The 25,623-nt window shown below is 37.8% G+C and overlaps 1 protein-coding gene across 9 annotated transcripts in view; it reads right to left on the bottom strand.

The window, feature by feature from the left end:
• The window catches only part of PHF7 (PHD finger protein 7), a 44,549-nt gene that overhangs the window by 4,606 nt on the left and 14,320 nt on the right, over window positions 1-25,623 (bottom strand). For all 9 annotated transcript variants that reach the window (XM_056804966.1, XM_056804963.1, XM_056804967.1 and 6 more), the window contains 3 exons: window positions 8,628-8,719; window positions 8,075-8,176; window positions 7,662-7,786 (listed from right to left, as the gene is read on the bottom strand). In XM_056804966.1, coding sequence (XP_056660944.1) covers window positions 7,662-7,786; window positions 8,075-8,176; window positions 8,628-8,719 — 319 coding nt within the window. The remainder of the gene's footprint in view (window positions 1-7,661; window positions 7,787-8,074; window positions 8,177-8,627; window positions 8,720-25,623) is intronic.

Consider the following 25,623-nt stretch of genomic DNA (forward strand, 5'->3'; position numbering starts at 1 on the left):
TAACTTGTTCAATCTTTCCCTAATTGATAGGAACCTCATCTGTTTCTAACTCCTTTCTGAAAAAAAAAAAAAACAAGAGCTGCTAAGAGTATTTTTTTATATATGAGTTCTTTTTCTCTCCTTTTTTCCCTTAATCTCTTTAGGCTACAGACCTAGAAGTGGCATTGCTGAGACAAAAGGTATGCACAGTTTAATAGTTTTTTGGGCAAAGCTCCAAATTATTTTCCAGAATGGCCAGAGCAGTTCACAGCCCCCCTAGTATTTGTCATTTTCCTTTTTTGTCAATTTTGTCAATCCAATGGATGTTGTAAATGTGAATTTCTCCAATTATTAGGGATTTAGACTTTTTTCATATGGCTATTGACAGTTTACATTTCTTCCCCTGAAAACTGCTTATTCAAATCCTTTGACCATTTATCATTTGAAGAATAAATTATTCTTATAAATTAAAATCAGTTACCTATAAATCTTAGAAATGTGATCTTTATCAAAGAAACTTGCTACAAAAATTCCTTCCCATTTACCTGTTTCTCTTCTAAATTTAGCTGAATTTGTTGTTTGTGCCAAAAAAAACTTTTAGATTTTATGTAATCAAAATCATCCATTTTACCTTCTGTGATTCTCTCTGTCTTTTGTTTGATCTTCCATATCCATAAATCTGACAGGTTAATTTCTTCCTTGCTCTTCTAATTTATTTATGATGGTAACTTTTATGCCTACATCATATACCCAATTGGAGCTTATTTTGATATAATGTCTGAGAAGTTGGTCTACACAGTTTCTGATTGGTTTTCGTCTTCTAGACAGTTTTTTTTTTTAGTCAAATACTGAATGTTTGTACCAATATCTGAGATCTTTGGGTTTATCAGATACTTGGCTGCTCTACTTGTTTGCTTCTGTATTACTTTGAATCTAACCTGTTCCCATAGTCAACCTCTCTTTTTTAATCAGTATCACATTGTTTTGACAATTATGGCTGTTAGTAGAGTACGAGATCTGGTATTAATAGGTCCCCATTTTTTGTTTTTTATTTTATTAGTTCTCTTGTGATTCTTGATCTTTTTATTTTCACAGATAAACTTTGTTATGATTTTTTCTAATTCTATAAAGCACTCCTTTGGTAGTTTGATTGGTATAGTACTGAATAATTAAATTAATATTATCATTTTAATTACTCAACCTACTCGTGAGAAATTAATATTTCTCCAGTTGTTTAGATCTGTATTCATTTGCAAAACAAATCCTTTGTAATTATGCTCATATTGTTCTTGTATATGTGTGTCTGGGAAGGTAGATAGAATTTCTCTTTGTCTTCCTGCTGGATTTTGTTGGTAACATGCATAAATGTTGATGATCCATGCAGGTTTATTTTATATCCCACAAGTTTTTTGAAATTATTGTTTCAATTCGTTTTTCAAATGACTCTCTAGAATTCTCTAAGTCAGTGATGGCAAACCTATGGCACGGGTACCAAAGATGGCATGCAGAGCGCTCTCTGTCAGCGCATGGTCAACCTACCCCTATGTCCCCGCCAATGCAGAGGAACTCAGTCAGAGCTGCTCCCTTTTATAAATCTTAAAAACTACTCAGACTGTACTTTAGAAGATTTGATTTAGCTATTTCCTTATTGTAACAATGTAGATACTTGGTCTAACAGAATTAGGAATGTCTTGGGAACTTTACATTACTCCACCCATACTTATACATACTTTAGGGGAAGATAAAGTTGTAAACTCCTGATTGAACAATGAAGATACTTAACTCATACCTTCTAGGGAAGCTAGAACCTTAAGCTAAGTCTGTTTTTATATCTAATACAAAAAGGTGTTAAGTACCTGTAAAGGTTAAATTAATCACAAAAAGGTCAAGTAACTCACAAAAGGTGAGTTTAACAAAGAAGAGTGAAGTACCTCAGAAGATATAATCTAACCAGAGAAGGTGAGAACTAAGAATGGGCAGTCCTGGAAAAAAGCGTCTACTGTGATTGGTAGACGTAAAAATTTAGGGGAGGTGACATGAAAGAAAATTCCCTTTAAAAGGAGGCTAAAAAGTCAGTTCAGGCAATTCAGTTTGGAGTGGAATTGGATTCTGAACTCAGTTCAGGAGATAAAGTTCAGTGGAGGACTGGAACCTAGCTTGGAGACGGTCTCATGGTGAGTGATAAGACTGACTCCCTTCCTTTAGACTCAGGAAGGCCACTTTGGCCAAGGCCTTTAACTACTGCCTGGATTAGCCTGAGCCAGAGAAGTTTAAATTAATTCTCTCTCTCTCTCTCTCTCTCTCTCTCTCTCTCTCTCTCTCTCTCTCTCTCTCTCTCTCTCTCTCTCTTTCTTTCTCTCTCTCTCCCTCCCCCTTAATTCCTTCTCTCTCTGTTAATTAAAATCTCCATAATTCCCAGCTGACTTGGGTATTTTATTATTTGGGAATCATCCCTGGTAACCAATTATTTAGATTTAAGTCAAAACACTAAAATTATCTTTATACTTCCCCCTCTCCACCATGCCCAACAGCCCAATGGGAGTGCATGGGGTTAGCTAAGATGGGCGGCTCAAAGGCAGCAGAGTTGGAGGGTAGCAGAGTGCTCAGGCCACACCCCTCCCCCTCTCTATACTCACTGACAACATTCCTCACTTCACCTGCCCCTCTGCCCAGCAGCCCAATGAGAGCTTCCTCCCTCTCCTGTGTGGGATACGGCAGGGCGCACCCAGCACGTGATCAGGGGGCAGGAACATGGCCTTCAGTATCTGAGGGGTAAGAGGCAGACGTGATCAGGGGGCAGGAACATGGCCTTTGGTATCTGAGGGGCAAGAGGCAGACATGACACTCCATCTCTAAAAGGTTTGTCATCACTGCTCTAAGTAAACCATCACATATCATCATCAAAAAGCAGTACTTTTGTTTCCTCCTTGCCTACATTTATTCTCTCAATTAGTTAATTTTTAAAGATTATTTAAATTTTAGTTTCTTTAGTTTGAGGAAGAAAAATTATGTCCTCTATGATGAAATATTCAAGAACTCTTTTTCCTTAAAGAAATAATATTTCCTGGGGATACATCCTAATGAAATATGTTCCATATACCTATTTTGCTAACATACAATTGGTAATGTTTTCTGTGGCTTGCACCTTTAAAGGGAGTAACAAATGATTCAAATATGGTCCACAGTGAACTCCTTGGAAGAAGCAAAAAATGGTTTAAAATGGTGTACTAATTATACTATAATTACGAGAGCTCACTTATTGTTGGGAAGTGGGGTTCTTAACCAAATAGTCTTTGAATGATATAAAATAAAAAGCTTTTGCACTAATAATAACAACAGCTAGCATTTATACAGTGCTTTGAGATTTGCAAAGCACTTTTAAATACCATTTTATCCTCATAACATCCTGGGAAATAAGTGCTCTTATTTCTATTTAATAGATGGGGAAACTGAGGCAGTCAGAGATTAAGTGATTTGCCCCAGGTCACAAAGCCAGTAAGTATCTAAGCTCAGGTTTGGCAGAAGGAGTCTTCTTGATTCCAGGTTCAGCACTCTATCCACTACCCCACTTAGCTGCCTTAGACAAAATCAACCTAGCTAAGATAAGAAAGAAAAACTCCTACTGGGAAGACAACTTTTGCATCAGATCTCTTTGTTAAGAGTATGATATGCAAGATGTATATAGAATTAACAGAAGCGTTAAGACAAAAAACCAAGGATAAGTGGTATAAGATAGTTCCAAATTACTATTAATCAGAGAAATGAAAATTGAAAAAAGGCTGAAGTTTAATTTAACAAATTGGCAAAGATTGATAAAAGATGAAAATAAGTCAAAGTTGGAAGTCCTATAAGAAGTCAAGCACACAAACACACTGTTGATGGAACTGGGAATTGGTCTATCTTGGAAGGCAGTTTAGAATTAAGCTAAAAAATGACTAAAACATTCATATTTTTTGCTTCAGAAAATGTCCTACACTAGTGAAAGGTAAAATACAGAAAGATACCACATACACAAAAATATGCAAAGTGCTTTTTTGTAGTAGCAAAGAATTAGAAACAAAGTAGATGTCCACTAAGTGAGGAATGGCTAAACAAAGCGTGGTATGTGAATGTAATAGAATATCTGCACTATGAGAAGAGGTAAATAGAAAGAATTTCAGAAAACATAGAAATCTCATATGGCCTCATGGATAATGAAACAGAAATCAAGAAAATAGTACAGATATTGACTATGATAATGTAAAAACTAAGAACAACATAATGAACCTAAAAGCTGTGTAATTCTGAGGACGGCATCATCTACCTTTCTTTGCAGAGATAGGGGGTTATGGGTATGGAATATTGCATATGCTGTACTAACAGACACGGTTGATTTATTTGGACATTTTTTTCTGAATTGTTTTTCTTTTCATTTTTATTCTTTGTTTGAACAGGATGGGGAGGATATATTCAGAAATGAAGATGACATAAAAACCAAGTGTATCAATAATAGAATATGTATGTAATATATGTATTATATGTAATATAAAATAGAATAGAATACTATGTATTGATTCTAAGGCAGAAAAGGGATAAGGGCTAGGCAATGGGGGTTAAGTGACTTCTCCAGGGTCACACAGCTAGAATTGTCTGAGGTCACTTTGAACCCAGGACCTCCCAACTCTGGGCTCAATCCACTGAGTCACCTAGCTATCACAAAAAAATATACATATATTTTAAAGAATTATCTTATCTCTTCTCACTGGCATTTTATTGATATGCAAAGTCCTCTATTTTCCCTTTTCTGAAGGCAGTCTCTTAAAAAGTTGACAAAGGATACTAGCTGTTCAAAACTCAAGGTAGGAAAGGGAAGCAAACATTTAATCCTTATGAAGTTTCCAAGTTACTTAAAACATAACATTCTATGTAAGAATTATTATCTTTAGGAATTTATTTTCCAAAAAGCTTAGGGCTGAGTCTATTTTCCAGAGCATGTAGAGCAGTGATATCAATGGTTAAGGACTCTAATCATGACTGTGTTCAAGATGTGGTCTGAATAGTTATCACCACAAGACACAGTGAAGCTGAACATAGCCAAGAATGGTACTACATTTCAGAGTCTTTAAAGACTCCATTTCTGATAAAGGCTAAAATATTTTTTCTTTAAACCCTTATGTTCCATCTTAGAATCAATACTGTGTATTGGTTCCAAGGCAGAAGAGTGGTAATGGCAGTGGGGGTTAAGTGACTTGTCCAGGGTCACACAGCTAAAAGTGTCTGAGGCCACTAGGCCTGGCTCTTAATCCACTGAGCCACCCAGCTTCCCCCAAGGCTAAAGTCTTGAGAACAAGCTAGTAAGGAAGTATTTGTTCTGGTAATAGAGTTAAAAGAAGGCTAGAACTGTACCTTACCACCTTCAAAGGGACTTGTCTAATTGTACCTGCTAAACATGCTAGGGCCTGAGTGGAAAGCTAAATGGAGTCAGCATGTGATCTTTCTAGCTCATATATATAATGCCACCAAGACAATTTGGCTTTAATATGGGCCTGCTTAAGTTTCAGAAGATGGAGAAGATGAGCCACTAATAAACTTCTTGGCTGACACACATCAGTTGAAGGAGATCTATGGTATTACTCTGTCAGAAACTTCAGCAAGGGAAGAGTTACACTTTGAAGTCACAGTGCCTAGGGGGAGCATAAGGAGTGTACACCAGTGCAGAGCTATCCTATACCGTACTCCAGAGCTTGGGAAATTTGCTAGTTTACAACATAGCCCCAAAGAATGATTGGGGCCCATCCAAAAAAAATTTTTACTGATAAACTGTCCACCAAATAATCAACTGTACTCTCTGACAACCAAGATGAAAGAAGAAATGGAGGACCAGCCAAGAAAAGTCCTATCATGCTCTATCTACCAATTACAGATGATCAATTGGAGCCAGATATAGAAAGGTTCCAAATAACAATTTGGATGATGAGGAACGTATAGATGGGTACCTTCTCAAGGGACAGAAAACCCTTCCAAGACTGGCCATGTGCCTCTGCCTAGGTGAGGGGTGGATCCAGTGGCTGTCCCTTTTTCTAATATTCCAGCTGTGAAAGCTCCAAGGAAAATATGCCACAGACATTAATGCATTGCTGGTGGAGTTGTGAATTGATCCAACCATTCTGGAGTGCAATTTGGAACTATGCCCAAAGGGCGATAAAAGACTGCCTGCCCTTTGATTCAGTCATAGCACCACTGGGTTTATCCCCCAAAGAGATCATAAGGAAAAAGACTTGTACAAGAATATTCATAGCTGTGCTCTTTTGTGGTGGCAAAAAATTGGAAAATGAGGGGATGCTCTTCAATTGGAGAATGGCTGAACAAATTGTGGTATATGTTGGTGATGGAATACTATTGTGCTAAAAGGAATAATAAAGTGGAAGAATTCCATGGAGACTGGAACAACCTCTAGGAAGTGATGCAGAGTGAAAGGAGCAGAACCAGGAGAACATTGTACACAGAGACTGATTGATACACTGTGGTACAATTGAATGTAATGGACTTCTCTACTAGCAGCAATGCAATGATCCAGGACAATTCTGAGGGACTTATGAGAAAGAGCACTACCCACACCCAGAGGAAGAACCATGAGAGTAGAAACAAAGGAGAAAAACAAATGCTTGATCACATGGGTCAATGGAGATATGATTGGGGATATAGACTGTAAGTGATCATCCTAATGCAAATATTAATAATATGGAAATAGGTCTTGATCAATGACATATAAAACCCGGTGGAATTGCTTGTTGGCTGCAGTGGCAGGGGAGAGGGGGAAGAAGAGGGGAGAGAAAGAATATGAATCATGTAACCATGAAAAAATATTCTAAATTAATTAAATAAAAATTTTCAAATCTAAAAAAGAAAAAATGTCACATCTAGAGCCTGACTTATTAGGTGTTGGATTTACTAATGGGCAACCATAACTTGACTGAGACACAGGAGGTGGTCACTGGGTGTGAGGATACAAAAGTTACAGAACTTTTGTTCTGCAAGTCACCATAGGAATGGCCAGATTATCTGGCCAATGATCTGGCCAATATACTGTCCCATGAGTTATGAAAAAGGAGGTTGTATATGCATACACGTAGTCAGACAATGCCCATTCCTGGAGTGTATACAAAGTATATGTTGTGACTTCAACATATGATATTGCACATCATAATAACTTGACATGTAATACTATGGGACATATATGACACATGACCTTTGTATCTGGTCTACCACATACAACTCGGCTCTATGTTTCTGCATGTGGCCTATTTGTTTTCTGTCCTGGATACAGCCCTAATGTGGAGGTTGTGGCTGCTATATGACAATTAGTGAACCTGTGGAGAAATATGAAGGGATTGCAAAGTTGTTCTACAAATGTGTCCCTCCATTTCCTACAAGGCTTGAAGCCAAAAGAGCACCTTCCAGAGGGTAAGCTGTCCAAAGGTCAAATGTGGTGACATCAGCAGGTAAGGCCTCACTGGCTGGGAGATTATTCTGTAGTCTGAATCATCACCTCCACATAGCGATGCTGAACCTGGGTGCAGTTTAGAGAGGAGCTATAACTACTAGAGGATAGATTCAAACTAGGCCTAGGATAATCTGCTTTCAATTTCATCCATGGCTAAGCTCTAAACAATCAGCTCTAACTTTGCTTCCCCAATGCTCACTTGTACTCTCCAAAAAACTGTGAGATGCAGCCCCTCTCTCGGCCACAGGGTAAATGGAAGTTTCTTCGGCACCTCTCCTTCTGGCAGAAGATGGCAGCTCCCTTTTTCTTGCATACAAAGCAGGTCTGTAATTGAGACCCCAGACAGTGCTCACAGCCCCAGAAAGGAGAAACTATAGCCCCTAGTATATTTTCAAGGACTGGTAATCTCAGAGAGTAACCCTGGACCCTCCTGCCCCAGAGTAGCCCATGAAAGCTCCAGGGCCTGTTTTTGCTAAAGGCTGGTTGCTCCTCAATTAGGACTTTAACCCATCAGAGTCTGGAATAGACAGGGAAGGTACTATGCCCAACAAACACCCAGAAGCCAATAGGGAGAGGACAGGGACAGAGGCCCTTATTTTCAGGGTTTCTAGCCTTCCTAGCAGCACGGCTTGTCTCCTTTTTGATGTCTTCTGGTAAAAATCCATGGAAGCCATCACTGGCCCGGCCACGCTGCGGCAGCCCACTGGACAGGATCTGAGGAGTGGCAGAACAGAGAGACTAAAAGCATCAATGAAGAGCAAGATAGTAGGATGTAGCAGTAAGTTTTATTATTATTACTGTACATAATGATATATAATAATGCATATGCATCTATAGCTTAGAAAGTTTATTAAGCACTATCTTTATAATAATCCTGAGAGGGCAGTATCAGTATGAGTATTATAATACCCACTTTACAGATGAGAATCTGAGTCACAGAGAGGTTAGATCATTTGTTCATAATCATAAAATTAGTAAATATCAGACCCAGGACTCAAATGCAAATCTTCTGATTCCAAGGCCAGTAAGTAGATTTTCTACTTAAACTGAGAGAACAAGGGAATAACTAATGAAATGGGGTCAAGCTTTGGAGGCAGGGTGGAGAAAGTGATGGATATCAACCAGCAGCAACTGGGAATTTAAAGGAGGGAAGGAATTTACTCACAAGACAGAAGTAATGGATACGGAGATTATCTCTTTGCAGGAACTCCCCCAATTTTTCAGGATCTCCTGGTTCTTGGAGGCACATTCGGCAAACTAGAAAAGACCAGGCAAGAAAGATTAGTCTAGAATGCAAATTTGACTAAGAGAAAAGCCATAATTTTAGGACAAATTAGGTAGGATTTTGCTCCGAGGAAGGCTATTCAGGAAGCATAAAAGTTAATATATGTATTTTTCCCTGCTAGTACAAGTTCTTAAGATATGTACAATTTTTACAATTAAATTGTGTTATTGATGCATTTTTTAAATAAACACAATGACCACTTCTTCAACCTCCCCAATTTTGGAGTTTGGGACTAGATTTAGAATTCTAATGATAAAGTACCAATAAAGAGACAGAGTAGCATTTTTGTATGTACTGAAGATGCGTAACTTGAGTCACTGATGAAATATGCAGTGACTCTCCCAAGGGATATACAGCCAGTATGTATCAATATGAACCTAAATTGTCATGACTCAGACATTAGCTCTTTGTCCAACTCTAGCAAGCTGCCCTTCAAAAGCATATTCCCTTTTAGTTCAGACCTAAGATTTCACTAGCATATACAGGACTCCAGGTAAAGAAATTCCCTCTACCTATATATGCAGAATAGTCACTCTCTTGCAGTTTCTAACCCAAGATGAATAGTTGTAAATCTTCTTTTACAATTTTTTAATAAATAAGCAAACTCAGCCCCCCAAAAGATTATGAGTTCTATAACAATTTTCTATAGAAATTAAGTGGCAGGGTAACAGTAATGCACTTTCCATACATAGAAGCAACTAAGTTTTGTGCTTAATTGGCTAGAATAATCAAACAGGGAAGTTACTGAATGGCCTGCTACGCAATAAAACCCATAGTAAGACATTGATTTAGGACCAATCTGGGATTTCAGTGGTGAGGGAATTCTTGTGGAAACTCCCTTCACTGATAGCTTGACAACTCATCAGAGGCAGAAATTGAATCCACGTCTTTCTGATACCCAGGATACCACTCTGACTCTCTTGCTCCATAGGATTCTACTAATTTGAGCACATGCCCTCTCATTTTTCCATGGCTTATGGAGAAAAAAAGTGTTCATCATAAATTCTTTAAAGATACTGGTATATCTGAATTCTGTCTGATCTCATGATCTTTGGAAAAATGTTGGAAGAGCGTGAGAAAAGTTCTATCAAAGGTTAGACTGGCTGAAAGATATGTGTAATTATGTATGAATAAATGAATGAAAAAACATTTTTTTAAGTCTGTTTTAGGCGCTGTGCTAAACACTAAAGATATTGCTGTTTTCAAGTAATTTACATTTTTAAAAAAATCTATTCTGGTAAACACCCAGAAAGAACATTTCTATACACACAGAACACAAAAAGATTCTGTATAAAACCATGAATAATGCAATTGAGGCAGTAAGAAATTATGACTTGTCCAAGATCACACTGCTAGTTTATGAGGCCAGATTTGAATTTAGATCCAGATTCTATCCCCTGCTCTGCCTAGCTGAGTAAGGTTCTGAAGGAACATTGTTCCTTCTCCCCAGGTAGTTAACACTACACCATCATATTGTTCCCTCAATATTGCTCAATTGCTCAAATAAATGTTTCTCTGGACTCCTGTGTTTTTAGCTTCCTACTAAGCTACCACCTTTTTATCAAAAATGCTTGAAAATTTTTATTCCATTACAGAGCCATCCCTCTACTCCCAGAAGATTATACAAATTTTCCTTGGTTGTAAGCTCTTTTGTCTTTTGGATACTATATTCCAATTATTCCAACATCTCTTATTTATAGTAGAAGCTACCAGGTTTAGTTATCATCCTATATTTTTTTGGTACTTGAATTCTTTCTTTCTGGACGCTTGAAACATTTTTTATTTTATGTTGGATGGAGCTCTGAATTTTGGCTATGATATTCCTGAGGTTCCCTTTGGGGAAGTGATTGGTAGCATCTAACTCTGTCCTTTGGTTCTAATAGATTTAAAGAGTTTTCATTTATGATGATGTACTTTGCCTTTTTATCCTAATAGATGTGTATAGTTTTCACTTATTCTTTGAAATATAGTTTTGTAAGCTATATTTTTTATCCTGGTTCTCAGAGATTCCAAAAATTCTTGCATTATTTCTCCTTGGCCTGTTTATCAAGATTTTTTTATACCAGATATACTATATTTTCTTCTTTAAAATTTTTTTTCAATTTTGTTCTTTAAAGAGACATTGATTTCTATTTGATCTAATCTTCAGGGATTTCCTTTCTTAGATAAGGTTTTACCACTTCTATTTTTTCTTCTAATTCTTTCCTCAATTATTATTTTTAACTCTCTTGCTCCATTTCCCCCTAGGTATTCATGTAGACATCACAGAAAATGCATTTTTAAAATTTGGTTCTTTATAATTCTTATAAAGTTAGAATTGCAAAATGTTAATAGTTGTTTTTTAATTAATTTTTCCAGCATGAGTTCCTTAATTAGGCCATTGTGCTCCGTCTACTAATATACCTTTGAGTGAAGTGATTAGCCTTACTTGATCTTGCTCTAGGATTCTTTTTTTTTTTAAATAACATTATTTTATTTGGTCATTTCTGAGCATTATTCATTGGAGACAAAGATCATTTCCCCCCCACCTCCCCCAACCTATCCCATAGCCGACACGTGATTCCACTGGGTATCACAAGTGTTCTTGATTCGAAGCCATTTCCATGTTGTTGGTATTTGCATTAGAGTGTTCATTTAGAGTCTCTCCTCAGGCATATCCCTTCAACCCCTGTAGTCAAGCAGTTGCTTTTCCTCGGTGTTTTTACTTCCACAGTTTGTCCTCTGCTTGTGGATAGTGTTTTTTCTCCTAGATCCCTGCAGACTGTTCAGGGACATTGCATTGACACTAATGGAGAAGGCCATTACGTTCAATTGTACCACAGTGTGTCAGTCTCTGTGTACAATGTTTTCCTGGTTCTGCTCCTTTCGCTCTGCATCACTTCCTGGAGGTTGTTCCAGTCTCTATGGAATTCCTCCACTTTATTATTCCATCACCAATATATACCACAATTTGTTCAGCCATTCTCCAACTGAAGGGCATCCCCTCATTTTCCAATTTTTTTGCCACCACAAAGAGCACAGTTATGAATATTCTTGTACAAGTTTTTTTCCTTATCTCTTTGGGGTACAAACCCAGCAATGCTATGGCTGGATCAAAGGGTAGACAGTCTTTTATCGCCCTTTGGGCATAGTTCCAAATTGCCCTCCAGAATGGTTAGATCAGTTCACAACCCCACCAGTGGTGGATTAGTGTCCCTACTTTGCCACATCCCCTCCAGCATTCATTACTTTCCTTTGCTGTCATGTTAGCCAATCTGCTAGGTGTAAGGTGATACTCTCAGAGTTGTTTTAATTTGCATCTCTCTGATTATAAGAGATTGAGAACACTTTCTCATGTGCCTATTAATGGTTTTGATTTCTTTATCTGAAAACTGCCTATTCATGTCCCTTGCCCATTTATCAATTGGAGAACGGCTTGATTTTTTGTACAATTGATTTAGCTCTTTGTAAATTTGAGTAATTAAATCTTTGAGGTTTTTATGAGGATTGTTTTCCAATTTGCTGCTTTCCTTCTGATTTGGGTTACATTGGTTTTGTTTGTACAAAAACTTTTTAATTTGATGTAATCCAAATTATTTATTTTGCAATTTGTGACTCTAAGTCTTCCTTGGTTTTAAAATCTTTCCCTTCCCAAAGGTCTGACATGTATACTATTCTGTGTTCGCCTAATTTTCTTGTAGTTTCCTTCTTTATGTTCAAGTCATTCACCCATTTTGAATTTATCTTGGTGTAGGGTGTGAGGTGTTGATCTAAACCTAATCTTTCCCACACTGTCTTCCAATTTTCCCAGCAGTTTTTATGAAATAGTGGATTTTTGTCCCAAAAGCTGGGATCTTTGGGTTTGTCATATTCTTGCTGAGGTCACTTACCCCAAGTCTATTCCACTGATCCTCCTTTCTGTCTCTTAGCCAGAACCAAATTGTTTTGATGACTGCTACTTTATAATATAGTCTGAGATCTGGGACTGCAAGGCCCCCTTCCTTTGTATTTTTTTCATTATTTCCCTGGATATCCTTGATCTTTTATTCTTCCAAATGAACTTTGTTATGGTTTTTTCTAAATCAGTAAAAAAAAAAAATTTGGAAGTTCAATGGGTATGGCACTAAATAGATAAATAAGTTTGGGTAGGATGGTCATTTTTATTATATTGGCTCATCCTACCCATGAGCAGTTAGTTTTTCCAATTGTTCAAGTCTAGTTTTAATTCTTTGGAGAGTATTTTGTAGTTGTGTTCATATAGTTCCTGTGTTTGTCTCGGGAGATAGATTCCTAAGTATTTTACTTTGTCTAAGGTGATTTTGAATGGGATTTCTCTTTCCAGTTCATGCTGCTGAAATGGGTTGGAGATATATAGAAATGCTGATGACTTATGTGGGTTTATTTTGTATCCTGAAACTTTGCTAAAGTTGTTGATTATTTCGATTAGCTTTTTGGTTGAATCTTTAGGATTCTTTAAGTAGACCATCACGTCATCCGCAAAGAGTGATAACTTGGTCTCCTCCTTGCCTATTTTAATGCCTTCAATTTCTTTTTCTTCTCTAATTGCTACTGCTAGTGTTTCTAGTACAATGTCAAATAATAGATGTGATAATGGGCATCCTTGTTTCACTCCTGATCTTATTGGGAATGCATCTAGTTTATCCCCATTGCAGATGATATTAGCTGATGATTTTAGATATATACTGTTTATTATTTTTAGGAATGACCCTTCTATTCCTATGCTTTCTAGTGTTTTTAATAGGAATAGATGTTGTATTTTATCAAAGGCTTTTTCTGCATCTATTGAAATAATCATGTGATTTTTGTTGGTTTGCTTGTTGATATGGTTGATTATGTGGATGGTTTTCCTAATATTGAACCAGCTCTGCATCCCTGGTATAAATCCTACTTGATCATGGTGAATGACTCTTCTGATCACTTGCTGGAGTCTTTTTGCTAGTATCTTACTTAAGATTTTTGCATCTATATTCATTAGGGAGATTGGTCTATAATTTTCTTTCTGTTTTTGGCCTGCCTGGCTTTGGAATCAGTACCATGTTTGTGTCATAAAAGGAATTTGGTAGAACTCCCTCTTTGCTTATGTCAAATAGTTTGTATAGTATTGGGATTAACTTCTCTGAATGTTTGATAGAATTCACTGGTGAATCCATCAGGTCCTGGGGATTTTTTCTTAGGAAGTTCTTTGATGGCCTGTTGGATTTCTTTTTCTGATATGGGATTATTTAAGAAATCTATTTCTTCTTCTATTAGTCTAGGCAATTTATATTTTTGTAAATATTCATCCATATCACCTAGGTTGGTATATTTATTGCCATATAGTTGGGCAAAATAGTTTTTAATGATTGCCTTAATTTCCTCTTCATTGGAGGTGAGGTCCCCTTTTTCATTCTTGATGCTGTTAATTTGCTTTTCTTCTTTCCTTTTTTAAAATTAGATTGACCAGTACTTTGTCTATTTTGTCTGTTTTTTCAAAGTACCAGCTTCTAGTCTTGTTTATTAGTTCAATAGTTCTGTCACTTTTGATTTTATTAATTTCTCCCTTAATTTTTAGGATCTCTAGTTTGGTTTTCTTCTGGGGGGTTTTAATTTGTTCGCTTTCAAGTTTTTTGATTTGCATTTCCAATTCATTGATCTCTGCCCTCCCTAATTTGTTAATATATGCACTCAAGGATATGAATTTTCCTCTGAGTATTGCTTTGGCTGCATCCCATAAGGTTTGAAAGGATGTCTCACTATTGTCATTTTCCTCAATGAAATTATTGTTTCTATGATTTCTTCTCTAACTAACCAATTTTGGAGTATCATTATTTAATTTCCAATTAATTTTTTATTTGGCTCTCCATGTACCCTGATCAATATTTTTATTACCTTATGATCTGAAAAGGTTGCATTTGTTATTTCTGCTTTTCTGCATTTGAATGCCATGTTTCTGTGACCTAGTGTATGATCTATTTTTTTGAATGTGCCATGTGGTGCTGAGGTGTATTCCTTTTTGTCCCTATTTATTTTTCTCCATATGTCTATTAACTCTAATTTTTCTAAGATTTCATTCACCTCTTTTACCTCTTTCTTATTTATTTTTTGGTTTAATTTATCTAAATTTGATAGTGGTTGGTTCAAGTCTCCCACTAATATGGTTTTACTGTCTATTTCCTCCTTCAATTCTCCTAGTTTCTCCATTAGAAATTTGGATGCTATACCATTTGGTGCATACATGTTGATTAGTGATAATTCCTCATTGTCTATACTCCCTTTTAACAGAATATATTTACCTTCCCTATCCCTTTTGATCAGGTCTATTTTTGCTTTGGCTTTGTCAGATATCATGATTGCAACTCCTGCCTTCTTTCTATCAGTTGGTGTCCAAAAGGTCTTACTCCATCCTTTAATTCTAACCTTGTATCAACCCACCTCATATGTGTTTCTTGAAGACAACATATGGTAGGGTTTGGGGTTCTAATCCAATCTGCTATTTGTCTACGTTTTATGGGTGAGTTCATCCCATTCACTTTAAAAGTTATGATTGTCACTTGTGGATTCCCTGGCATTTTGATATCTTCCCCTAATTCTGACCTTTCTTCTTTAGCTATAACCTTTTGAACCAGTGATTTACTTTAGGTCAGTCCCCCTAGTCCCCTCCCTTTTTATGTTCCCTTCCCCTCCCCCCTCTCCTTCCCTCCCTTTTTATACTCCTTCCCCCTCCTTAATTTTCCTTTCTCTTACCCTGTTGGATAAGATAGAATTCAGGACCCCAATGGATCTAGATGTTCTTCCCTCTCAGAGTTGATTTCACTGAGAGTAAGGTTTAAGTAAAACCACTTCGCGCTCTCTTCCTCTCCTTCTCTTATGAGAGTTCTTCCCCTCCCCTTCCCATGTGTATCTTTGTGTGGGAAAGATTATTCTATTTAGTCCCCCCCCCCCATTTCTTGAAATAAATCTTAGTATCATCAATGATTCCCCCCTCCCTTTTTCTTTCTTTGCCCCCTTTCACCAAATCTTCTTGATGCCCCAATCTTTCCCTATGCATGATTCTTCTAACTACTCTTATGATGCATACAACTTTTGAGTTACACAATACATTTCCCCCACATATTAATATATATAATTTGATATAAATGTCCTTATAGAAGAGAGTTTGACTTAAAGAAAAAGATAAGATTTTTCTCCTTTTCCCTTTCTTTCATATTTACCTTTTCATGTTTCTCTTGCTTTCTGTGATTAGATATCAAAATTTCCACTAAGTTCTGGTCTTTTCTTAGCAAATACTTGGAAATCTTCTATTTTGTTGAATGCCCATACTTTCCCCTGGAAGTATATAGTCAGTTTTGATGGGTAGTTGATTGTTGGTTGGAGACCCAGATCTTTTGCCTTTCTAAATATCGTGTTCCATGATTTGCGGTCTCTTAGCATGTTAGCTGCTAAGTCATGTGTGATCCTTATGGGGGCCCCTCTATATCTGAAGCTCCTCTTCTTGGCTTCTTGTAGGATTTTCTCCTTGGCTTGGAAGCTCTTGAATTTGGTGATTACATTCCTGGGAGTTGTCTTTTGGGGATTTAGTATAGAGGGTGTTCTATGAACCCTTTCTATTTCTATTTTGCCCCCTTGCTTCAGAACATGTGGGCAATTTTCTTCTATAATCTCCTGTAGTATAGTATTGAGGTTTTTGTTTATCTCTGGTTTTTCGGACAGACCAATGATTATCAGGTGGTCTCTCCTTCCTCTGTTTTCCTGGTCTGTCACCTTGTCAGTGAGATATTTTATGTTTTCTTCTAATTCATTAATTTTTTGGCTTTGCTTTATTAATTCTTGCTGTTTTGCAAGCTCACTGCCTTCCAGTTGCTTATTTCTGGTCTTTAGGGACTGGATTTGTTTTTCAGCTTGTTCTACCCTTTTGTTAGAGACTTCTGGCTCTTTCTCCAATTGTGAAGTCTTGTCTATCAGACTGCTGACCTCTTTCTCCCATTTTTCTTTCCATAAAGTTTCCATCTTTTGGATAAGCTCCAATTTGAGTTCTTCCAGAGCCTGTGGATAATTTCCATTTTGGGGGGGCATGTTTTGATTTTGTTTAGATTTCATCCTCTGTCTCTTCTTTTCCTTGGGTACTCCCGCCATGAAAGTTTTCAATAGTCACCTTTTTCCCTTTCTTCTTGGAGGCTTGATTTTGGGCCATGTGAGCCATCCCTTTGGTGGTTATTTTCCCCTTTCTTTTTTGGTCCGAGGTCTGGGTGATATGGGTGGGTTTTCTGTGGATTTAGGTTGCCTCAGATTAGTTCTTCCCAGCCTCCGCAGTTTGTTTGTGCCCACCCCCGTGCTCTGTGATCTTTTCTCACCGGTGCGCAAGAATCTCCTGTAAAACCACTCTGAGGGGTGGATCTCTGGTATTCCCTGTCAATTTCCAGGGAGTCTGGCTTGCCCCCCCCCCCCCACTACAGCGAGGGGCAACACTTTGGCCTTAGGCAGTTTTTACTGCCCAAGAGACTCTCGAGACTCCTCACTGTTCCCAGTTTGCAGGGGTCCCACCATCTGCGCATTCTCCAGTGTGCAGGGTTCTCCCGTGAAACCACCCTGAGAGGTCGTTTCCTAGCAGTCTTTAGATCCCAAGGACCCTGGTGTGCCCCCCCTAGACAGAGAAGTTCCTCACTCACTCGCTGTCCCGGTGAGCACTCTAATCCCCTACTCTGGTTCAGTGGGTGAGGTGGGGGGGGGGGGGAAGGGTGGCTCAGTTCACGTTTTTGTGCAAGCTTTTCCTCCTTCTTATAGTGTGGCACTGTTCAAACCCCATGCACCTTCGTTTCTGTGGGGTACTGGAGATTCCCTCCATTCTTCCAAAGATGATCTTTATGTTCTTTTGAGGTAGTCTATTTCATTTGGTGCCGGGGAGAGGAAGTGATTCGCGTCTAGATTGCAGCTATGTTTACCAGGAAGTCAGAACTCTGCTCTAGGATTCTTGAATCACTGACTTCTACCTGTTGGGGTTGGGGTCACCTTGGATCTTTGAGGTTCAGATATTGGATGTTCAGACCTTCATCTGACATCTTAGGACAGGATGTCAAGGACCTTAAAATTCCTGTCACTTGGCTGTCCTGGGACTGAATGGTGGTCAGCACTATCCCGGTTGCTTTTCTTTGCTGTTCCACAGAATTTCCAAGACTCCTTGTGGCTTTGTGACTGACTACCCTCTGGCTTTTTCTGAACTCTCTATTCTCATTGCCTCCAGATACAGTCCCTTTCAAGCTATACATGTTCTGTCCCTAATCTAGATGTTCATTTTGCTTATCTATTGTCATATGAAAAAATGCTTGAAATCACTATTGACTAGGAAAATGCAAATTAAAACATGGGCAGGTAACACTTCACACCTAACAATGGCTAATATGACAGAAAAGGAAAATGGAAAATGGAGGGGATATGGAAAAATTGAGACAGTACTACTGATAGAATTGTGAACTGGTCCAACCAAACTGGAGAATAATTTGGAACTATTCCCAAAGGGCTATCAAACTGTGTGAAACCTTTGACCCAGAAATGCTACTACTAAGTCTGTATCCCAAAGAGATCAGAGAAAAAGGAAAAGGATCTATATAAACAAAAATATTTATAGCAGCTCTTTTTGAGGGAACAAAGAATTGGAAATTGAGGAGTTGACCATCGATTGGGGAATGAGTGAGCAAGTTGTGGTCAGTGATTGTGATGAAATATTATTGTCCTATAAGAAATGACAAGCAGAATTGGGACATTAATGCATTGCTGGTGGAGTTGTGAATTGATCCAACCATTCTGGAAGGCAATTTGGACCTATGCCCTTTGATCCAGCCATAGCACTGCTGGATCTGTACCCTAAAGAGATAATAAGGAAAAAGACTTGTACAAGAATATTCATAGCTGGGCTCTTTGTGGTGGCAAAAAATTGGAAAATGAGGGGATGCCCTTCAATTGGCTGAACAAATTATGTATCTGTTGGTGATGGAATACTATTGTGCTGAAAGGAATAATGAACTGGAGGAATTCCATGGGGACTGGAACAACCTCCGGGAAGTGATGCAGAGTGAAAGGAGCAGAACCAGGAGAACACTGTACACAGAGACTGATATACTGTGGTACAATCGAATGTAATGGACTTCTCCATTAGTGGCAATGCAGTGATCATGAACAACTTGGAAGGATTTACGAGAAAAAAAATTATCCACATTCAGAGGAAAAACTGTGGGAGTAGAAACACAGAAGAAAAACAACTGCTTGATCACATGGGTCGAGGGGGATATAGACTAAATGATTATCCTAGTGCAAACAATAACAACATGGAAATAGGTTTTGATCAAGGACACATGTAAAACCCAGTGGAATTGCACTTCGGTTATGGGAAGGGTAGGGGGAAGAGGAGGGAAAGAATATAATTCTTGTAACCAACCAAGGAAAAGTGTTCTAAATTGACTAATTAAATAAATTTTTCAAAAAAAGAAAGGACAAGCAGAATAATTTCAGAAAAGCCTGCAAAAACTTGTATGATCTGATACAAAGTGAAGTGAGCAGAACAAGGAGAACGCTAGCCACAGTAACAGGAATTTAATGATCCAAGACAATTCTGAAGGGTTTATGATGAAAAATACTATTGATCTCTTTAGGAAGAATTGATGAAGTCTGAATGAAGATCAAGGCATACTTTTTTAACCTTATTTTTCTTGAGTTTGTCTTTTTTGTGGTTGCTTTCTTTTGTAACATGGCTAATATGGAAATGTTTTGCATGACTGCACATGTATAACCAAATATTTCAAATTGCTTGCCTTCTCAAGGAAGAAAAAGGGGAAGGAGGGAGGGAGAGAATGTAACTGAGAAAAATAATTTAAGAATTTTACAATACATAATCAGGGATAGTTATAACTGTACCACAATCAATTAAGTTTGGAATGGAGGGTGAAAGTAGGGGAAGCTAAGAGTTTATAGGCTAAAAGGCCATCTGCTGGGCAACAGGAATCTTACCACATAGAATCTGTTCTAACAAAAGCACAGGCTGGTTGAGTGTAGTGCCATCTGGTGGACAACTGCAGCACTTCAAGTGTCATCAGGAATACTCACCAACCATACAAACTCTGTACCAATGTCCCAAGGGAGGATGTACCGGTATTTGAGTGTGGTGGTCAAAAACATGAGATATTGACATAAATTGAAAAATAAAGGAGAAGCATAAATACCAGGAAGGTCCTGGTGCCTTTGTGTATAAGTGAACAAGAACAGGGACTGTTTTTTGCTTTTCTTTGTATCCCCTGGAACATAGTAGGCACTTAATAAATGCTAGTTGGCTGACTATGCTCCAAATAATTTACTTTTCTATTTTTAACCCATACTAAATAGTTTTTGCAATTACTAAATGAAACATAATTTCATATCCAGGAGTATTGTCCTTCCAATCATGCTTATTTATCTATTATTTCTTTTGAGATTCTAGACCTTTTGTTTCTGCAAATGAATTTTTAAAATTATTTTTCTCTTTTACCTCTCTTTAGCAATGTGATTGGTTTAACATTAAATCTTTAAATAAACTTAAATGACTACTTTTATCATGGTCCAACCATGAAGAATGACTATCTTATTTGTCATTCTTTATATCCTGTGTTCTTGAATTGAAAGAATATCAATTTACTTTGTTACAGTATAAAATTTTATATTTAATTTTAAATGTGATTTCCTTTTCTATTTCCTTAGATTTTGTAATTTTTATTTAGTAGCTATAGCTACTCTCCACTCCTCACTTATGACACTCTATTTCTTTTCTCCAAGTCTTTGCACCTTGGCTATATAGAATCCTCTTCTGTTAAGGTACGGCTCAAACACTAACTGCTAAATGATGCCTTTACTGATCCCTTCAACTGCTATTTTGTGTTTATTTTGTAATGCACGCATCTATATATGTACATAAATATGTATTTTTAAATTTTTATTTAGAATTTTTTCTGTGGTTACATGATTCATGATTTTTCCCACCTTCTTCCCCCCTCTCACCCCCCGGAGCTGACCAAATATGTATTAATTTTATATTTGTTATATATAAGTTTGTATATTTACTTGTTGCCATTATATAAGAATGTAAGTTCATTTTGAATAGAAATCTCTCCATTTTTTGTACTTAATCTGTAGGACCTAGCATAGTGCCTTTATTTTCCAATTACTTTATTGAAACCATTGTCTCAATTAATTTCTTTCCTGTTCTTCTAAGTAAACCATCATGTATTTATTTTTGTTTTCAGAAAGGATTTTTTTATATGTATGTGTTGGTCTTTTTTTTCTGGATGACATTTTATTTTTAAAATATTTTACATGTTTTCATATTTCATTTTCTATCCCTCTTCACTGCTCCCAGATCCAGTAAGCACTTCCACTGGATTATACAAATGTTATTACTTGTGCCTATTTCCATATTATTCACTTTTGCAATAAAGAAATCTTTTAAAACCAAAACCTCAAATTATATATCCATATAAACAAGGGGTAAGTCATGTGTTTTTCTTTTGTGTTTCTACTCCTGCAAGTTTTTTTCTCTCAATGTGGATAGCATTCTTTCTCATAAGTTGCTTAGAATTGTCTTGTATTAGCAAAGTCCATTACATTGTATTATTTCACAATGTTTCACTTTCTGTATATAATATTCTCTCGGTTCTGCTCATTTTACTCCACATCAGTTCATGGAGGTCGTTCCAGTTCACATAGGATTCCTCCAGTTTATTATTCCTTTCAGGACAATAGTATTCCATCACCATCAGATACCACAATTTGTTCAGTCATTCCCCAATCAAGGGACACTCCCTCATTTTCCAATTTTTTGCCACCACAAAGAGTGCAGCTAAACATTTCTTTAATATATTCATCTTGTTACATGACAGTGGAGAGAACGGACATCTTTGCTTCTAGTGTTTCCCTATGGAAAATGTTAGCTTTTGGTTTAAAATATTCTTTTATCACATTAAAATTGTTTTTATATGCTTTTGCTTTTTCAAGTTTTTGGCATGGATGAATGCTATGCATTGTCAAAGGCTTTTTCTGTAGCTTGTAATGTGTTTTTTGCTATTTTTGTTTTAATATGAATAATTTTACTATTCTCCCAATGTTGAAACATCCTTGCATCCTTGATATAAATCCAATTTGACCACAGTAATTTCTTGGATATATGCTATAAATTCTTTGGCCAGGATTTAGCTGAAAACTTTTGCCTCAATATTCATGAGTGATATTGGTCAATAGTTCTCTTCCTGTGCATTCCTGACCCCCTCCCATCTGTCTCCCTTGAACTTGCCCTAGAGTGCAAGTTGTGTATGTGTGTGTGAAGGGTTCTTCCCACCCAAGAGAAGACAATCCTAAATTAAATGAGAAGCACATGGCAAACAGTGTGTTTTAATCCAGACTCCTTTGACAAGAATCTGTCTTCCTGAGCTTCAGTTAAATAATTATCAGGAGGACCAATACCACTACTAAGCTTGTACCCCAAAGAGATAACAAAAAAGAGTTGTACGAAAATATTCATAACCACACTTTGTAGTGGCAAAAAAACGTAAAATGAGGGGATGTCCCTTGATTGGGGAATGGCTGAACAAATTGTGGTATCTGATGGCAACAGAATACTATTGTGCTATAAGGAATGATAAGAATGATGAACTGGAGGATTTCTACATGAACCAGAAGAACTTCCATGAACTGATGCAGAGTAAAATGAGCAGGACCAAGAGAACATTATACACAGAAAGTGAAACATTGTGGAATGATCTAATGTGATGGACTTTGCTACTTGTAGCAATGTAATGATTCAGGGCAATCCTGAGGGATTTATGAAGAGAAAGAACTGTGGGAGCAGAAACACAAAAGAAAAACATGACATCACCTATGTGATGTCATGGGTATAGGATTTGGGGTTCTGATTTAAAAGACCACTCTATTGCAAAAATGAATAATATGGAAATAGGTATCAAGTGATAACATTTGTACAATCCAGTGGAATTGCTTGTCGACTCTGGGAGTGGGGAGGGAAGAGGGGAGGGAGAGAACATGAATCATGTAAACATGGATAAATATATATATTAAAAAAAAAAGAAAGGAGGGAGGGAGTGAGATTGAACATTCTCATGCAGGGGTCTCCAAACTATGGCCCACAGACCACATGCAGCCCCCTGAGGCCATTTATCCAGCCCCCATCGCACTTCCAGAAGGGGCACTTCTTTCATTGGTGGTCAGTGAGAGGAGCACTGCATGTGGTGGTGCTGCAAATCGTGGTGTCGCTCACATACAGTACTACTTCCAGTGACCTAATCCTTTGTGTGGTGCCTTGTTCTGAGATAACTGAACGAGAATGAGGCGCCATGCAAAGGATTATGTGGCTGCACAATGGGAGACGTCATCATGGTGAGAGGTGATCTTGGGGAGGGGATTCCGCACTGTGTAAACTGCTGCCCATTATAGTGGTGGTGGTGATGGGCCTGTGCAAGGTGTAGCAGGCCCATCACAGCCAGCACTGCACCCTCTGCTATCCACAGATTTGTTTGTAGGGGTTTTTTTGGTCCAGCCCTCCAACAGTCCGAAGGACAGTGAACTGGCCCCCTATGTAAAAAGTTTGGGGACCCCTACTCTAATGGGCAAGAGGATAAGGTCTCCCATGACAATAATAATTTTGACTCTACCATTGGTCTACAGTCAGATCACAGATCTAGAGCCAGAAGGACTCTCAAAAATCAACAATTAACCTCTCATTAAAAGGCGAGAGAGATCTAGAAAGTTGTGACTTGTCTGGATCAGATAGTTGTGTCAGGAATAACAAGAGTGACAGGGGCAGCTATGGCACAGTGAAAAAGGCATCAGGCCTGGAGTTGGGAGGACCTAGGTTCAAATCCTCAGACACTTTCCTAGCTTTGTGACCCTGGGCAAGTCACTTAATCCCAACTACCTAGCCTTTGCCTTTCTGTCTGGGTTACTAGGCCAGAAGAATTTTAAATAAACAGTGGCAAGGTGTCTTTTGTGGAAAGCCAGGTTTCCATAACTGTAAGATGGAAGAAGCTTGAGAGAAAGAGATAAGAGTAGGGAGGATAATCAAGGCAATCCTTGATCCAATTACAGGTTTCCTGAATGTGATAACAAAACAGACTATTGTTTTAGCTTATATGCAAACTGAAGAAGTTCCTAAACCAATCTGATGAAATTTAGGGCTCTGAATCCTTGCTTTCTGCTTATAGGTTTGTTTCCTTTTGCTTTAAGTGTTGATTCATTAAGATGTTTTATGAAGTTGCCATGACCAAGTGCTGAATATCTTCTATCTGTGTGTTGTCACAGATTGATGCAGTATAATACGATGTTGACTTTGCAGGATTCTTTGTGTTTTCTGCGGTGTTAGATGTTGTGTTTTTTGCAAACAAGGTTGTTCCTGCTTCTTTGCGCATGCTTTCTTCATAAAATGAAGGTATAAATATGATACAGAGAACCCCTAGTGATTGGCTGACCTAAGATCAGCTATCACCTTTGTGGTCTATAAAAGAAAGCTAGCTCCATTCTACAGGCCTTAGTCCTTGACAATTCCCTCTTTACTTTTCCTCTTGTACCTCTACTGGAATGCAACAAGGAGGAAAAGGGACTTCTTGTCCCCTTCTCTCTCCCTTACCCTCAAGTAATTGACTGGTGGCAGAAGAACATGGTCATAGAAAAAAAAGTGCTTTTATAAAGAATGAAAGAAGAATCTAACAAAATTGATTTCTTGGACCAAAAACTTCAGTATAGAGGAGAGTCTGAATTCCCAAAAAAGGATTTCTGGCATGGTACCAATTTTGAGAATTGTTCTGTAGGTACTACCAAGTTAAAGAGTTCCCAAATTTAAAATTCCAGGCACAAAATCTTCTAGAAAGAGATGTCCTGATATATGTACAGCTTCTTAAAGGAGGAAAACTATACATGTGATTCTTACAAAACAACCTATTTGGAAGGCAAATAAGGGGTCTACTTTCATTAAAACAGCTGACAGTTCCCATCTGAAGATTTCAGCAGAGCCAGAAGCTAGAGGCAACAGCCAAGCAGTGTCTGGAAGCATACACTGGAGTGATATCAGGCAGTGTTCAGTAGAGCAGCATCTGGCAGACTCGAGCTCAAGGTCATTGAGAGCAGTGTAAATAATTAGCAGCCCTAGAGTACTGGGGGAATAAGTCATTCTTCCTCATTCATGCCTTAATCACATATGAAAGGTTAAGTATGTCAGCAGGGGCTGAGGACCTATAGTTTTAGGGATGTAGACCCAGAATCCCTTGAACCATGAGTAGCTAATCTTCAGGAAACCTGCCTTGCAAATTGGTGTCACTCTAAGCCCTAAAAATAGAAAAAGGAGGTTCCATATTAGTATTGAAACTGAAGGGAAAGATAAAATGAGTTGGGGATATAAGAGGGATAGGGCTGGCTTAGATGGAAAAAAAGGAATGAAGAGGTGGGAGGGGAAAGAAACACTCAAAGGGCAGACTATTCTTTTGTATCCCCAGGATTTTCAAATTGTCTTGCTCTTTTTAGCAGCCTTATTTTTGATTTATAAAAATAAAAAAAACAAACACTTGCATTGGGGCAGCTGGGTGGCTCAGTGGATTGAGAGCCAGGCCTAGAGATGGGAGGTCCTGGGTTCAAGTCTGGTCTCAGACACTTCACAGCTGGGTGACCCTGGGCAAGTCACTTAACCCCCATTGCCTAACCCTTACCACTCTTCTGCCTTGGAGCCAATACACAGTATTGACTCCAAGACGGAAGGTAAGAGTTAAAAAAAAAATTGCATTATAAAATGTCAAAATAATTAGGGTTTAAATAATTAGCTCAACATTGGAGTTGGCGCTGGGACCATAAGTTAACTTGATCGTTAACCATATGGTTCTGA

Source organism: Monodelphis domestica, chromosome 7, assembly GCF_027887165.1.
Source record: "Monodelphis domestica isolate mMonDom1 chromosome 7, mMonDom1.pri, whole genome shotgun sequence".
NCBI classification, from domain to species: Eukaryota; Metazoa; Chordata; class Mammalia; order Didelphimorphia; family Didelphidae; genus Monodelphis; species Monodelphis domestica.